This window comes from Schistocerca gregaria, chromosome X (assembly GCF_023897955.1).
Source record: "Schistocerca gregaria isolate iqSchGreg1 chromosome X, iqSchGreg1.2, whole genome shotgun sequence".
NCBI classification, from domain to species: domain Eukaryota; kingdom Metazoa; phylum Arthropoda; class Insecta; order Orthoptera; family Acrididae; genus Schistocerca; species Schistocerca gregaria.
The window spans coordinates 327,737,198-327,752,046 of NC_064931.1; the positions used below are offsets into that span (position 1 = coordinate 327,737,198).

The 14,849-nt window shown below is 40.2% G+C and overlaps 1 protein-coding gene across 1 annotated transcript in view; it reads left to right on the forward strand.

The window, feature by feature from the left end:
- Window positions 1–14,849, forward strand: part of LOC126298052 (misshapen-like kinase 1) — a 1,491,768-nt gene that overhangs the window by 1,261,350 nt on the left and 215,569 nt on the right. The window contains exons 9-10 of the mRNA XM_049989371.1: window positions 5,679–5,868; window positions 14,572–14,702. Of these exons, the coding sequence (XP_049845328.1) occupies window positions 5,679–5,868; window positions 14,572–14,702 (321 nt within the window). The remainder of the gene's footprint in view (window positions 1–5,678; window positions 5,869–14,571; window positions 14,703–14,849) is intronic.

The window sequence follows — 14,849 nt, forward strand, 5'->3', positions numbered from 1 at the left end:
TGTAGGTTGTGCTATATGCCACACTACAATGAAGCTTGCAGTTTGGGCAAATGTATCTGTTACAGATGTGCCCACAGTTATGCTACTTTCAGTTTGTGCCTTCCGTAATAACTAAGCATTGGAACTGTGGCCTCTGCTGCTACTCAAGCATAAAACATAGGTCATTGTCATTCTGTTGTTGTTCTGCAATGCTATACCCTGGAATTGCCCTCATATTTACACAACAACATGAGAAAAACTCAGTATGACATTTCTACAGCTGCTGATGTAATTTATGTCCATAATGAACTGAGAAATGTGGTCCACTTGTCCACATTGTATTAGTGAGCCATGGGTAGAGACTTTATAAAGAACGCAGTAAGTGGAGCATGGTCCATGTGGGCAGTGCAGTGTTTCCTTCCTCCAAGTTGTGGATATGTTGTATTGCAGATTGGATATGTTGTATTGCAGATAATATAGCATACTATTCCTTTCTATCACACTCAATTTTTGCTGTGTTGCTGTAATCATTTGCAAGAAAAATGCTAGGCCCCATGTACAAGTTGCTGCAAGCTACCACTACCTGGCTGATGTCCCCCTTTAATGCCATTGGTGTGTGAGGAGCACTGCCTGAGTTACATAGTCCTTAACTGAGTTAAATGCCATTAGTTGCTCTTGACCATACCTCACTTTCCTCACATATTTTCCTTTGGTATATTTTCCTGCAGATGCCTGTGGTTCTGCTGCTTTTGGTAGCTGCCTTCTCTAATAACTAATCATTCTGAGGCAGTACCACAGATCTTTGTACATCTTCAGTATCAGCACTTCGTGAGTGTTTCCTACCCTCTCAAGCATTGGAACTATGGCGTCTGCTGATGCCTTAAAACTGAGGAAGTTCACATTGCTTTTTCCCAAGATGCATTTGTGTTTATTGATGGCAACCTGGTGTCTGCATATGAACTGGAAAATCTGTCTGAGATCATTTTTGTGCTGCTCTAGTAACTCTGAAAACACTACAATATTGTCCACATAACAACACATATAATCAGTGCCTCTGAGAACATGGTGAATAAAACTCTGCCATTTGCGCTGCATTTTTCAGACTATATGGCATGTACTGGTACTCAGCAGACTGATTGGGGTAGTGATGGCTGTCTTTTTTTGTATATCCCGGTGTATTTTTGAATAGGCCTTTACACAATCAATGAACTGAAAATTTGAGATTTCACACTAGCATTATTAAAATCCAACACATGGGGAATATGATACCTGCCTGCCACAGTTCTGGTGTTCAGAGCTCTGTAGTTGCTGCACAAACACCTTGTGCTGTTCTGCTTGATCACCATGTATAGTGGTGATCCCCACTGACTCTCCAAAGGTGCCATTGCACCCCCTTGGATCAGCTTATTAATGTATTATTTTGCAGCCACAAATTTTGTGTGTGTTATACAGCACAGCTTGGCCACCACCAGTGGTCCAGGCAATAACAGAATTGCCTTGTCTACTGTCTTAATCTGTAGAAACTTTTCAATGATGCTATCCAAGTTTGGGTCACACTGTGTTGATTCTACTGTTGCTAATGAAAGTAGTTTCTTGTTGTGGAGATCTGCTGCTAATAGAAACTGTTGAAGGTAATCCACCCGTATTATAGGTTCAGTAATGTTCACGACTATGAAGGTCCACTGGAACTTACTGTCCAAACTGAGGGCCAAATTGAACTGCTTCCTACTAAATGTTTGAATGAAAGGTTTATCAGTGGCGTCTTGTTGACAAACTGCCTGTTGGTTTCTGTCTCAGGATCTTTGGCCAACATTTGTTTAATGATGAACAGTCCACCACCAACAATGGAGGGTGAAGCTTTGACAATGCCAGTCACTCGTACATCATCAAACAACCGTTGGCCAAAGAATCAGAGACAGAAACCAAACATTAACAAATGTCAACAAGTAGCCATGAAAGCCTTAACAATGGTGTCTTGTGCTTATTAGTGTTTTAACTCCATCTGTGGCTATTGTATCAGAATCTGGGATGGTAGTGGTCTGTGCCTTCTGAATGTTAACATTATTCTGCCTGAGGAGAATTTTGTCACACTTGTCACCACGTTGTGTGAAATGGATTTGAGCTGACCATTGCGGTCAAAACCAGAGCCACTCATGTCCCATTCATTCAATGTTTTGCATGTTGTACCACTGGGTCTGTCAAACAGTAGCATTGTGGGGAATTTGTTGTGACTAGTTGTTTGCAGACATCTTCTTGCGTGGTGCAAGTGGTTGCACTCCACGGGAGTTAACGGAAGCATATGTCTCAAGAATTCCCAATGTGGTAGCCACAGGAGGAGGATAGTGGGTACAGAAACTACACTCCTGGAAATGGAAAGAAGATCACATTGACACCGGTGTGTCAGACCCACCATACTTGCTCCGGACACTGCGAGAGGGCTGTACAAGCAATGATCACACGCACGGCACAGCAGACACACCAGGAACCACGGTGTTGGCCGTCGAATGGCGCTAGCTGCGCAGCATTTGTGCACCGCCGGCGTCAGTGTCAGCCAGTTTGCCGTGGCATACGGAGCTCCATCGCAGTCTTTAACACTGGTAGCATGCCGCGACAGCGTGGACGTGAACCGTATGTGCAGTTGACGGACTTTGAGCGAGGGCGTATTTTGGGCATGCGGCAGGCCGGGTGGACGTACCACCGAATTGCTCAACACGTGGGGTGTGAGGTCTCCACAGTACATCGATGTTGTCGCCAGTGGTCGGCGGAAGGTGCACGTGCCCGTCGACTGGGGACCGGGCCGCAGCGACGCATGGATGCACGCCAAGACCGTAGGATCCTACGCAGTGCCGTAGGGGACCGCACCGCCACTTCCCAGCAAATTAGGGATACTGTTGCTCCTGGGGTATCGGCGAGGACCATTTGCAACCGTCTCCATGAAGCTGGGCTACGGTCCCGCACACCGTTAGGCCGTCTTCCGCTCACGCCCCAACATCGTGCAGCCCGCCTCCAGTGGTGTCGCGACAGGCGTGAATGGAGGGACAAATGGAGACGTGTCGTCTTCAGCGATGAGAGTTGCTTCTGCCTTGGTGCCAATGATGGTCATATGCGTGTTTGGCGCCGTGCAGATGAGCGCCACACTCAGGACTGCATAAGACCGAGGCACACAGGGCCAACACCCAGCATCATGGTGTGGGGAGCGATCTCCTACACTGGCCGTACACCTGTGGTGATCGTTGAGGGGACACTGAATAGTGCACGGTACATCCAAACCATCATCGAACCCATCGTTCTACCATTCCTAGACCGGCAAGGGAACTTGCTGTTCCAACAGGACAATGCACGTCCACATGTATCCTGTGCCACTCAACATGCTCTAGAAGGTGTAAGTCAACTACCCTGGCCAGCAAGATCTCCGGATCTGTCCCCCATTGAGCATGTTTGGGACTGGATGAAGCGTCGTCTCATGCGGTCTGCACGTCCAGCATGAATGCTGGTCCAACTGAGGCGCCAGGTGGAAATGGCATGGCAAGCCGTTCCACAGGACTACATCCAGCATCTCTACGATCGTCTCCATGGGAGAATAGCAGCCTGCATTGCTGCGAAAGGTGGATATACACTGTACTAGTGCCGACATTGTGCATGCTCTGTTGCCTGTGTCTATGTGCCTGTGGTTCTGTCAGTATGATCATGTTATGTATCTGACCCCAGGAATGTGTCAATAAAGTTTCCCCTTCCTGGGACAATGAATTCACGGTGTCCTTATTTCAATTTCCAGGAGTGTATTTAAAAGAGAGTGACAGCCACTGGTGCCCTTTAGTGGCTGTCAGAGGCATTCGGGTGACTGCAGGATCTACACATTTTTGAGCTTTGGTTCTGAATCATTGGCAATACTGGCACCATCTGAATTTCTCAAAACATCTCTCATCATCCTGATCATGAGGAAAGGATGCATTATGCCACTGTCTCATGTCATCAGTGTGTTGAATGTTTTTAAGTGCCAATATTAAGGCACTCAACTCTTTCATGCTCATAGACAGTTGGTCTGGGCTATCAGGTCGCTCCACTCCTAGTATGTGTGGTTTGGTGCCTTTCGCCCTGTTGTATTTTGCTTCCACACTGTGGACTTTGTACTGGAAACAACTTACTAAGGCTTCTACATTATCTGCTACAATGTTAAGTGGCAACTCCATGTCTACTGCCAAAACAATCCAAATGTTTGTAGGTTGTAGGGAGCTGTGTGAACCACAACATTTGTAAGGAATTTTCTGATAACAAATGCACTCTCACCACTGACCTAAACCCTTGGAATAGTTGCTTGGATGCTCTGTTTCCCAATTTCTTGTCTGTAAGTAATCTCTGAAGCCATATTGCAGGCATTGACTTGAAATGCTTTGCTTGATAAGGCATTTTTTTTTAAAAAAGGAATATTACTATGAGTTCACAATGCTTCCTCTGCTTAGACTATCTGAATTTAATTCAAGTGAGCAATGACACAGTGAAATTGTTCCATATCATTCCTGATGCCTTGCTCATTGAAAATGTTTTCTACCTGATTGAACCATAACTCTGGTCTCTTTGGCCAGAATGGAGGCTGTTTAACATGGCTGGAGATCCTACCTTGTGGTGACATCATAGGTAGCATGGGATGATGATTGGTTTGTGTACTTGCCTCGGAATGCTGTACCATATGTGTTTCTTGATGTGTATTCTCCTGCCTGACATTTCTGCCACCTTTGAGGTTATTAATTTCCTGTGCTCCTTTGCATAGTCATCACTGTAGGATTTTTGTGGACACAAAGTAAACAGACACTACAATGATTATGTAGATATGTTGTCTGAATATGCATAATTATTTCACTTTACTTTACACAATATGAAAACTTCTTACAACAAGCAAAAGCATGTGATCAGTGAGAAAGTGCAAAGATTACAATATAGGGAAGTTTCGCATGCAATCCGTCTTTTGTTTGTTGACATCTGATTTGTCAATACTGAGGTCACTACAATATTAAGGATTCTATAGCTCCAGGTATGAGCTTTACGTACAGGGCAAGACAACAGCAAAATAAATATCAAAGTGTGCAGTCCACGTCACTTCAGACAAAGAGAAGTTGCAAGCAATAACTTTAGACCAACTTAAATGTGTATTCAATGAAATAAAAATCTGACATCAGTGTCTATACCTCTGTATAGTTTATGTCTTTTCTTGGTTTGAAGGGTTTGAGTTGCTGGGAGAAACCATCCTAACACTCAAGTAATACAACATGAATGATATTTCTCCAGTTGATATTAGTGGTATGTTAATCATATCATTGGTTGGTTTTTCTGATAATAGGTATCTTACTTTCTCTCCTATAGGAAGCCTCTTTGCATTAACAATATATTCAACTCACCCTGTTGCCCTGTAGAATGCCTTCTCTACTGCTCAACGTATTCCCTGTGTGATAAATATCAGTTTATCTTCAAGTGCTTATATGTTTTTCTTTTGAAACTGTGGGAAGGGAAATGCCATTTTAAACAGGAAAAAGTAAATCAACTTTAAAAATATGGGAAAGAAGGGCTTTCAGAAATCATAATTCATATGTTACATAGGTAAAGAACAGTGTCTGATTTCCTCAGTAATAACATTGAATATTTGCATATATTTTCCACCAGTATGTGTGTATTTTACTGAAATTAAACCTTTCTCTGTTCATTAGGAAAGAATATAAAACAGAATACAAGAAAAAGTTCCAGCCATTTTCTCATTATGATTATGTAGAAGGAAAATTCTTCAAAAAGAAACATGCAGATCCTTCTTCACAACAGCTTTTACTATCTGATATGCCCCATAGTGACTCATGGTATTGTGAAGTTCTTGAACTACGAAAAAAGGCTGGAGAGTACAAGGTAAAAAACATTTTCCTGACACAGTTTACATTATGTGCATGCCTAGTGTTAATTTTCTTCATAAAGTTTTGCTCTCAGTGAAACGTGGTATTTTGTTTTTAGAAGTAACTTTTCCTCTACCTGTGTACATAATAAGAATAAGATATTGTTGAAATAAAACTGCTGCAATGAGTGTTGAGGTAAAACTGCTGCTCTTCTGCAAATTAGACTGTTTTTATTTCTTTTTCCCTATATATTCTGCTTAGGTATATTCTGTTACTTGAAATGCTTCTTTATGGAATTGTTAGATTTTTTTATTACAGACTAGTTTATTGTGAAAACAACAGCAGATGCTGTCTTCAGATAATATGAAATGCTCCCATCTCCTCAAAGCACAAAATCATACTTGTAAGAAACTGCTACTAGTGACTCAGCCTTTGCAACATCCTCAATATATCTTTCAGTATTCTCTTATAAAAGAGACTTTTTTTAGAAAAATAATGAGTCATTTCACAGCCTCTTGTTACATCAAATAATAAGCAAAAATTGAAACTAAATTACCAAAAAGACAAGACTGACCAAGAACACAGAAGACCAGTTTTATACAACAGATAGTATATTATAGATATGCAGTCAACATGCTGGGAGCCCATATCATCAGCAAGGGCCACATGTATCCAACCTGCGCAGCTGCCTGTAGGATGTCAAATGAGGTTTGCTCACAAGATCAAACATTTGTCAAATGCCACTAGAGGAAAGGGACACATGAAAACACCACAGGGGCAGACATATTTCCATATCTGTGTGTCTGCTGATTCATTTGTGCTGCCCACATTGGCCCCTGTGGAAAGTCATACTACAGAAAGACATAAATAAAATATATCCCTTGATCGTCAACCTGTCTGTAAGTAGATGTCAAGGACTGCATTAAATTGTTACTGACATGAATGACTTTATTAGTGTCACTAAGTAAAATATGTATGCAAGTAATAAGAAACACGATAGACATTTGAGATTTTGTTGGAAGTGATCTTGCTGATGTAACATATGACAATATTAATGCCAGCAAACATTCAAAACTGTGTTCTAGATGCTTTGCCATTAGGAATCAATTATTATAGAAGTGGGTCATGATTTGAACGTTTGATTTACAGTAACAGTTTTTTTCCTATGGAGAGAGAGATGACAGCTGCCTCCCTAATCCCCACCCCCACAAAGGAGTATGCCCATGATTTTACTATAGTAACTGCAGCCAGTTGCTGTGTTCATGGGTCTTTTACACAATTGACAGTCCACTCCAGCTGTAATGTCTATTTATTTTTAAGATGCTGCTATCAATAGTCATTTCCCTTTTCTACCAGCTTTCGCACCCTACTTCTTGTCAGTATCAGTCACTAGAACATTGTAACAATGTGCATGTGTTGTAAGTTTCTAGAAACTGTAACTGATGGCTTCATTTGCATTGGTGATTCCAGCGTTGGCTGTTGGAGGTGCCCACACTTGCAACTCTCTGTCTCTCTCTGTCTGTCTGTCTGTCTGTCTCTCTCTCTCTCTCTCTCTCTCTCTCTCTCTCTCTCTCTCTCTCTCTCTGTCTCTGTCTCTCTCTCTCTCTCTCTCTCTCTCTCTCACACACACACACACACACACACACACACACACACAGACAGAATGTGTGAGACAGATATATATTTAACAATGTGTAGAATATTCTTTTGCCATGATACAGGAGCATGCATCATAGCATAGTTTGGTTTCCACGAGACACAAAGTATCAGGGAGGAATCCTGATCCATGACCACTCATCTCGCTCCCTCATCTCATGGGAATTAAGCTGAGCTGGGTCCAAGGTACATGCACATCTTGCTCAGTGATGTTCGTTGAAATCAGATAACGTAGGCCACCATCTACCCTCAAGTCCATGGAGTGTTCCTCAATCTATGCTGACTTAAGTTACGAGTGATGCATCACCTTGCTGAAGGCATGAGGTTTCCATGGAATACTGTAGGCAAACAGGTGGATGGCCAGCCGCTGTGGGTGAGTGGCTCTAGGCACTTCAGTCCGGAGCTGCGCTGCTGCTAAGGTCGCAGGTTCGAATCCTGCCTTGGGCATGGATGTGTGTGATGTCCTTGGGTTAGTTGGGCTTAAGTAGTTCTAAGCCTAGGGGACTGATGACCTCAGATGTTAAGTGCTATAGTGCATAGAGCTATTTGAACCATTTGAACCAAACAGCTGAATGCACATAATTGGATTGTTGGGTCATTTCCATGTGTGAATAATGAAAGTATGCAGATATCTGTGGGGAACCATTCTTTCAACAAAAACAATCTTCACATGAAAGTACGTCCCCAAAGTGTACCCTGTTGGTAATTCAGTTCCATCACGTCTGTGAGTTATGATTTAGAGATAACTTGTCATCAGTACATGCTATTGTATACTATGACTCATCAGGATAGATTAGCTTTTTTCTAGGCTTTTGACATCCAATAGTGCTAGTCCCATGCTTGTGATAATCTCTAGGATCCATGGTGTGTGATGAGTGGAGATACACATTCAAGGCATGACTTCTGTAATCCACAGCAAGGGAGTGGCTCTGAAAGGCATGGATGCTCACTGGTTTCTGTAGTGCAGCATTTGGTGATGAAACACTTTCTGCACTATTTCCCATCTTTAAATTACGGTGATCTGAAATTGTCATCAGCAACTCCAGTCATCAGTGTGATTCATCCAACCAGACACTATGTTTCCATTGATCCATGGTCCAGCCTTAACCATCCCATGCCCACTGTGCTTGTAACTCACAATGTCATTGGTACAATGTAGGAACACGTAGCAGTTGTCAACCATGGAACTACATGTTCAACAGTGTGCTGAAATATATGCTTTGAAAACCATATGCTTGCACCGCTATTGTACTCCCTCATCAGACTGCCACAGATTGTCATCCATTCTGCTTCACAGAGTGGGCAAACCTCTGACCTCCACATTCTGTGATGAGGTGTGGACATCCAATACCTTGTTACCTGTTTGTGGCTTCACGGTGTGCAGCTACTTTTCAGAGAAACTCACAATAGTAGCATGTGAGAACTGACCAGCTTAACCACATACAAGATATTCATTTGCAGGTGCTGGGCTGTAACAATGTCCCCTTTGTCAGAGTCACTTATGATAATGAATTTCCTCATTCGTGGCCCGTAGCATCACTGGATTGATTCTCCATCCATCTCTGTTTCACTTATATGCTTTATTTACCATGTCCACTGTTTTACTGCCACCAAGCAGCATTAAGTCTTGCAGTGTGCAGTTATCATAATATTCTGGTTCATCACTGTTTGTCTTTGTTTTAATGTCTCCAACTGGATTTCATTAAAATTCAGCACTTACAGTAATGAAATTGCTACATATTTCCTAAAATAACCTATTGAGCAACTTCCAAAGAACTTGTTGAGAAGCTGTGGTTACTATACACATCATACTTTATAAGAAAATGAGAATTATAAATTCAATTGAGAGTTTCTAATGTGTCTGAAAAGCCAGCCACAAAAACTTCTGAGAAATTCAAAACAAAGTAATTGAGAAAACAAGACACACACACACACACACACACACACACACACACACACACACACACACACACACACACACACACAAAATAAAAAATAAAAAAAAACAACACTGTGGGAACAAAAGTCATGGGATAGTGATATGCACATATACAGATGGCAGCAGTATTGCATACACAAGTATGAAACAGCAATGCATTGACAGAGCTGTCATTTGTACTCAGGCGATTCATGCAAAAAGCTTAAAGTTGAATAGAGAAGAATTCAGAGCAAAAATAAATGTTACTACAGAAGATCTGCTTCTGTATAGTAGAAGAATTTATGGATGCAAGTCTAAAATGACCTATTTAAATATTTTCCATGTATACCATAAGTTCATAGCAGATTTATTCAGTGGTTGTTTTGTAATGGATACACCATTTTCCTTCAGATTGCTGAAGTTAAGCTCCATATGATGTTGTCAGTACTTGGAGGTGTGACCATCTTGGTCTGCCACACACTGTTGACAATTTTTTCTTTGCCTTTAAGGCTGAGTCAAGAAGGGTGGTGGTGTAACATCCTAGGTCAACAGTCTTTGTGCCAGTGTCCTGGATTAAGTTCCAAATGTCTTTGCAGTGCATCATGATTTGAGAGAGTGCTACACACTGGATGGTCATCCATCCACCAGATGGGGACATTAAGCTTAGTGGCCTGCTTGGTGCTCTTTGAAAGGAGTAGGCCCCAACACGAACATGACACTACACTACACCAATACACACGCACCCATTACAGTCACCTGTACCTAACAAATACACTTCCACACACAGCTCCCATACTGCATAAAGGGAAGGTGGCTGCAATTGCAAAGGACAGGGGAAACATGTCCTTAGGTGGCTGAACCAGCCCTTCAGGGCCTCCCAGCTATTCATGCAATATGACTTTACTTATAGCTGATTTAGTTAATTCTACAGATTTAACTGTTATTTTATGTATTATTAGTCTAAAACATTAGAGTTAAATGTTTTTATTATGTTTTTTGTTATTATGAGTCTAATGTTTTCTTAAATACTGCAAGTTTTTAGCTAATATATTTCGTTCTACAGACATAATTTGTTTTTCTTATTAAGAGTTAATTATATTTATAGAGTTTGTAATTGTAGCTTGTCTGATACCCATGTGTAACATCAGATAACAGAATTTTTGGAATGTCCTCCTAAGTAGCAGCATGGTGAAAAAAGTGGATTTGCTAAGCAAAGGGGGCTGGGTTTATTCCCTGGCCAGGTTAGAGATTTTCTCTGCTTGGGTGTCATATAGTCTTTACATTCGTATTGCTGTAACTGACATCATATTGTTGAGATTGCTGAATGAGGATAGCTTGAAAGTCAATAAATAGAAAAAAGAAGACATTCTGGGATCAGTAAAAATCTAATAAAATCAAATGATCAAGGGCTATAATGCGTGCTGATGACCCTTGTGATCTATTATGCACTTAAAGCAGTTGACTATCATCCTGCGACACCTAGTCTGTGCTCTTGTTGCTGCCGCTATCTGTAGTGATACTATTGACACTGACTTTCTAAAGACACTCAAAGAGTGTCTGGCAGAAAAGAAATTGTGCTGTGTTAAAGGGTATCTGTTAAATTAAATTTGGGTATATTTTTTTTATAATCATCAAAATGTTTGCTCCTTAGTAAGTAATTTATAATAAATTTTTTGTTTTTGATGTTTCCTATATTTCATGTACATTTACTCAAAAAAATGTTCAAATGTGTGTGAAATCCTATGGGACTTAACTGCTAAGGTCATCAGTCCCTAAGCTTACACTCTACTTAACCTAAATTATCCTAAAGACAAACACACACACACTCATGCCCGAGGGATGACTTGAACCTCCGCCAGGACCAGCCGCACAGTCCATGAGTGCAGTGCCTTAGACTGCTTGGCTAATCTCGCGCGGAGCACATTTACTATACACGTGTTATCCTGCAGGATCAAATAAAATTCAGTTCAGTTAAATTCACTAAAGAGAGGGAACATTGGGAAATAGATAGGTGTACAAAAAGGACCACAAAATGAACAGTCATTTTTACCTCTAATTGACCTCTACATAAAAAATTGATAGTAGTGACCTTTGTTAATTAATTAAATTGGATTTTAAAAATCATAATGTGTGTTTTTGAATAGAGCAATTACAAATAAAATTGGTGATGGCCCCAGTGGTTCACAGGTGAGAGTGTGAAATTGCCTGAAGTCTACAGTTCATTCAGCCAGGCTGCTGGTAAAATTTTCCATTGGCCAGTTGATCCTAGGATGAAATGTGTGACATGTGCCCAATTATTTAAAGTGGCTTGTTTTGTATTTAATATGATGTAACAGATGAACAATTGTGCCAGAGTGGGATTTCAACCCAGATCTTGTGCTTCCGAGATGATTTATTTATTTATTTATTATTGTGACTGCTCACAAGAAACAGGATATTTGGATTTAAATCCTGGCCTAGCAAAAATTTTCATTTGACATGATATATTCATATATTGCAAGTTAAGTATTTCTGAATGAATTTCACCAGTATCATTTCATGTCATCACATTCTCTGATTTCATCCTCTTTGTTTCCATTTATTTCATCGCAGTGAATTTAATTCAGTTAGTATGTCATATTTATAGACAACCACACAAATTATCTGTGTACAAACGTTATAATTTACACAGGATGAAAGGCAATTTAAATGTGATTTTCTTGAAGAAAAATAGATATGGAATATTGGCTATTCTAACAGCAGCAGCTAGTAATAATACTGCTTACAATTACCAGTAATTTCAATCTGTTAGGAGAGCAGGAAAAATTATATAGTTACTTGTTAATAAGTTACACACCAACAGTGTTCAATTGTAAGCAGAAAACATACTTTAAAATGTTTCTTTGTGCCACTCCATTCATGAAACCCCATCAGCCTTTTTACAGATAACTTTTCGAAATCCCTGTATCAAGAATGAATCCTCCGAGAGTAGAAGAAAGTACAACTCACAGCTGTTGACAAGCCACACAATGTATCTATTTTTCATCTGAAAATAACCAACCTTCTTTGAGTTGAATGGATTTTACTATTACTGCATTCATCATCCTTGGTCTCGTGCACACATAGGCCAACATAATTAGATAGGTTCTACATTCTTGTATTTAAAACACTGACTCAGCAACTTACTGTGTATACTTAAGAAACTGGATCCTTGTTGGGTATCTATGCAGGTATTGATGCAAAATACAATTTGGAGGCTGACAGATGAATGTGTGATGCTGCAACCCAATTTCACTGTGCAGCTGGCAAGTATGGTAAACTGGGGACATGTCAATACCAGTGCATAAAGTCTTTGTGAATATCTTTTTGTGTACTCAGTTGGATAGTAACTATGTCTCACAGACAGGTGAATGAACAATACATGCAGATGTCAGCATTTGAGAGAGGACGTGTAGTTGGCTCAAAGAGGGTGATTGGAGTGGTTGGTGAATCACTCAACATGTGAGTAGGAGTGATACCATTATTTGACAGTGTTTGTAGGAGTGGGTGAACAATCACAGAACAGCATGAAGAAAGAAGCAGTTGACCTAGAAAGATGCAGAACTTGAGAGCTTAGCAATCATCAGAGTGGCACTCAGAGCCCTGGATTCATCATTATCATTGATCTAACATGCAACTAGTGCTTCATTGACCATAAGGACCATTAATAGGTGTCTCACAGAAATGAGACTGACCTCACGATGCCCCTTGTGCCGACTACTGTTGACCTCTGTACACCAACTAGCCCATTTGCATTGGTGTCATGCACATTTGGCCTGGAGTCTCATTGACTGGAGTATAATTGTATTTAGTGATTACCACGTTGAACTGAGCCCCGATGACCAGTGGAGATTTCTCTGGAGATGTCCCAATTAGTAGTGGTATACCAACTTGACTGCTGCCTGCTGTATGACCTGACAGCCAGAAGTGCTGGTTTGTGGTGCAATTTCATTTCATAGTAGGACCCTTTTGGTTGTCATCCATGACACCCTTGCAGTACAGTGGTACATTGGCAATGTTCTATATCCCATGTTGTTGCCATTCATGGCAAAGCATCCTGGGCTTACATTTCTGCAAAATGCCCACCTGCCCACAGTGAGAGTTTCTCCTGCTTGTCTTCATGCTTGCCAAACCCTACTTTGGCAAGCTCTTCCCAATTGCAAACAATTGTATTATTATGGGCATGGCCCTCCAACCATCTCAGGATTTTGATGATCTTACTCATCAGTTAGACAGAAATTGGCACAAAATCTCTCAGGAGAACATCAAACTATTCTATTAATCAATGTCAAGCTGAATAACTGCTTGCATAAGGGCCACAGGTGGACCAACACATTATTGAGTTGTTGAATTTGTGTAGCTCTTTCTCTTGAATAAATCATCCAATTTTTCTGAAACTGTAATAATTGGTTTTTGTGTACATGTACATAACATCTACCAATTTCCATCTCATTTGGATAATTCCTTCATAGTGCATTGACCCCCCCCCCCCCCACACACACACACATAGAGTGTATTATGATGCACTGTAAAACTAACAACCAATGTAACCAATGTAAGGAAAGAGTAATTAAGATTATTGTTTAAAATTCTGTTCACAGTGAGGTCATTAAAGGTAGATTCTGATATGAAATGAGTAGAAAAATGAAATGATGTTTAATAGAAAATGTAAAATGTTGCAAGCTTTGAGCCAACATCACTATTTTAAGTATAACTGCTCTCATCTTGAAGATGACACAAATACTTATGACACTTAATGCATTAACTTATAAACTGAAATGTAGTTTAAAGGAATGCCAAGATCATTTGGAAATGATAAAATTAACAAAATGTAATTATCTCTGAAAATTGCACAGCTGTATGGAATCATTATTGAGAAAGTTTAACTATCAAAATTTAGAATGTACACACAAGGGGAAAAAACAATTTTTTGCAGAGTTTCTCAGTTCTGAAAATGTTGAATGATCAAAATTGTAATATCCTGGAAGAAAGTGATGTGTAGCTTTTGGGCATTGAATACATCTTTTGAACTTGAACTTTAGTCATTTGTAATAAAACAAAAAAACATTGTTCTCCATAAAAAAGAGAAAAATATTGTATGCTTACATGTAATAAATCACTTTACAGCACCGTGGATGGGGAACTGAGTTAGTGCCTCAGCACATTGCAGAACTGTACAGCAAGCAAATGACTCTTTGGGAACAAGTATCGCGCAGAAGTTCATTGTCTGCCCTGTCTTTGGCTTCTACAACCCCAAGGTAACTTTCTTTTTGTAATTTCTGATTTTTGATAAAGTTTATGTTTTACTGTGATTTATATCAAGATCTTTAATTCAACTTTTTTTTGTTTCATGGGAACAATGATAACAACTTGAAATGCATGTAGTGTTTTTTGTTGCATACCCC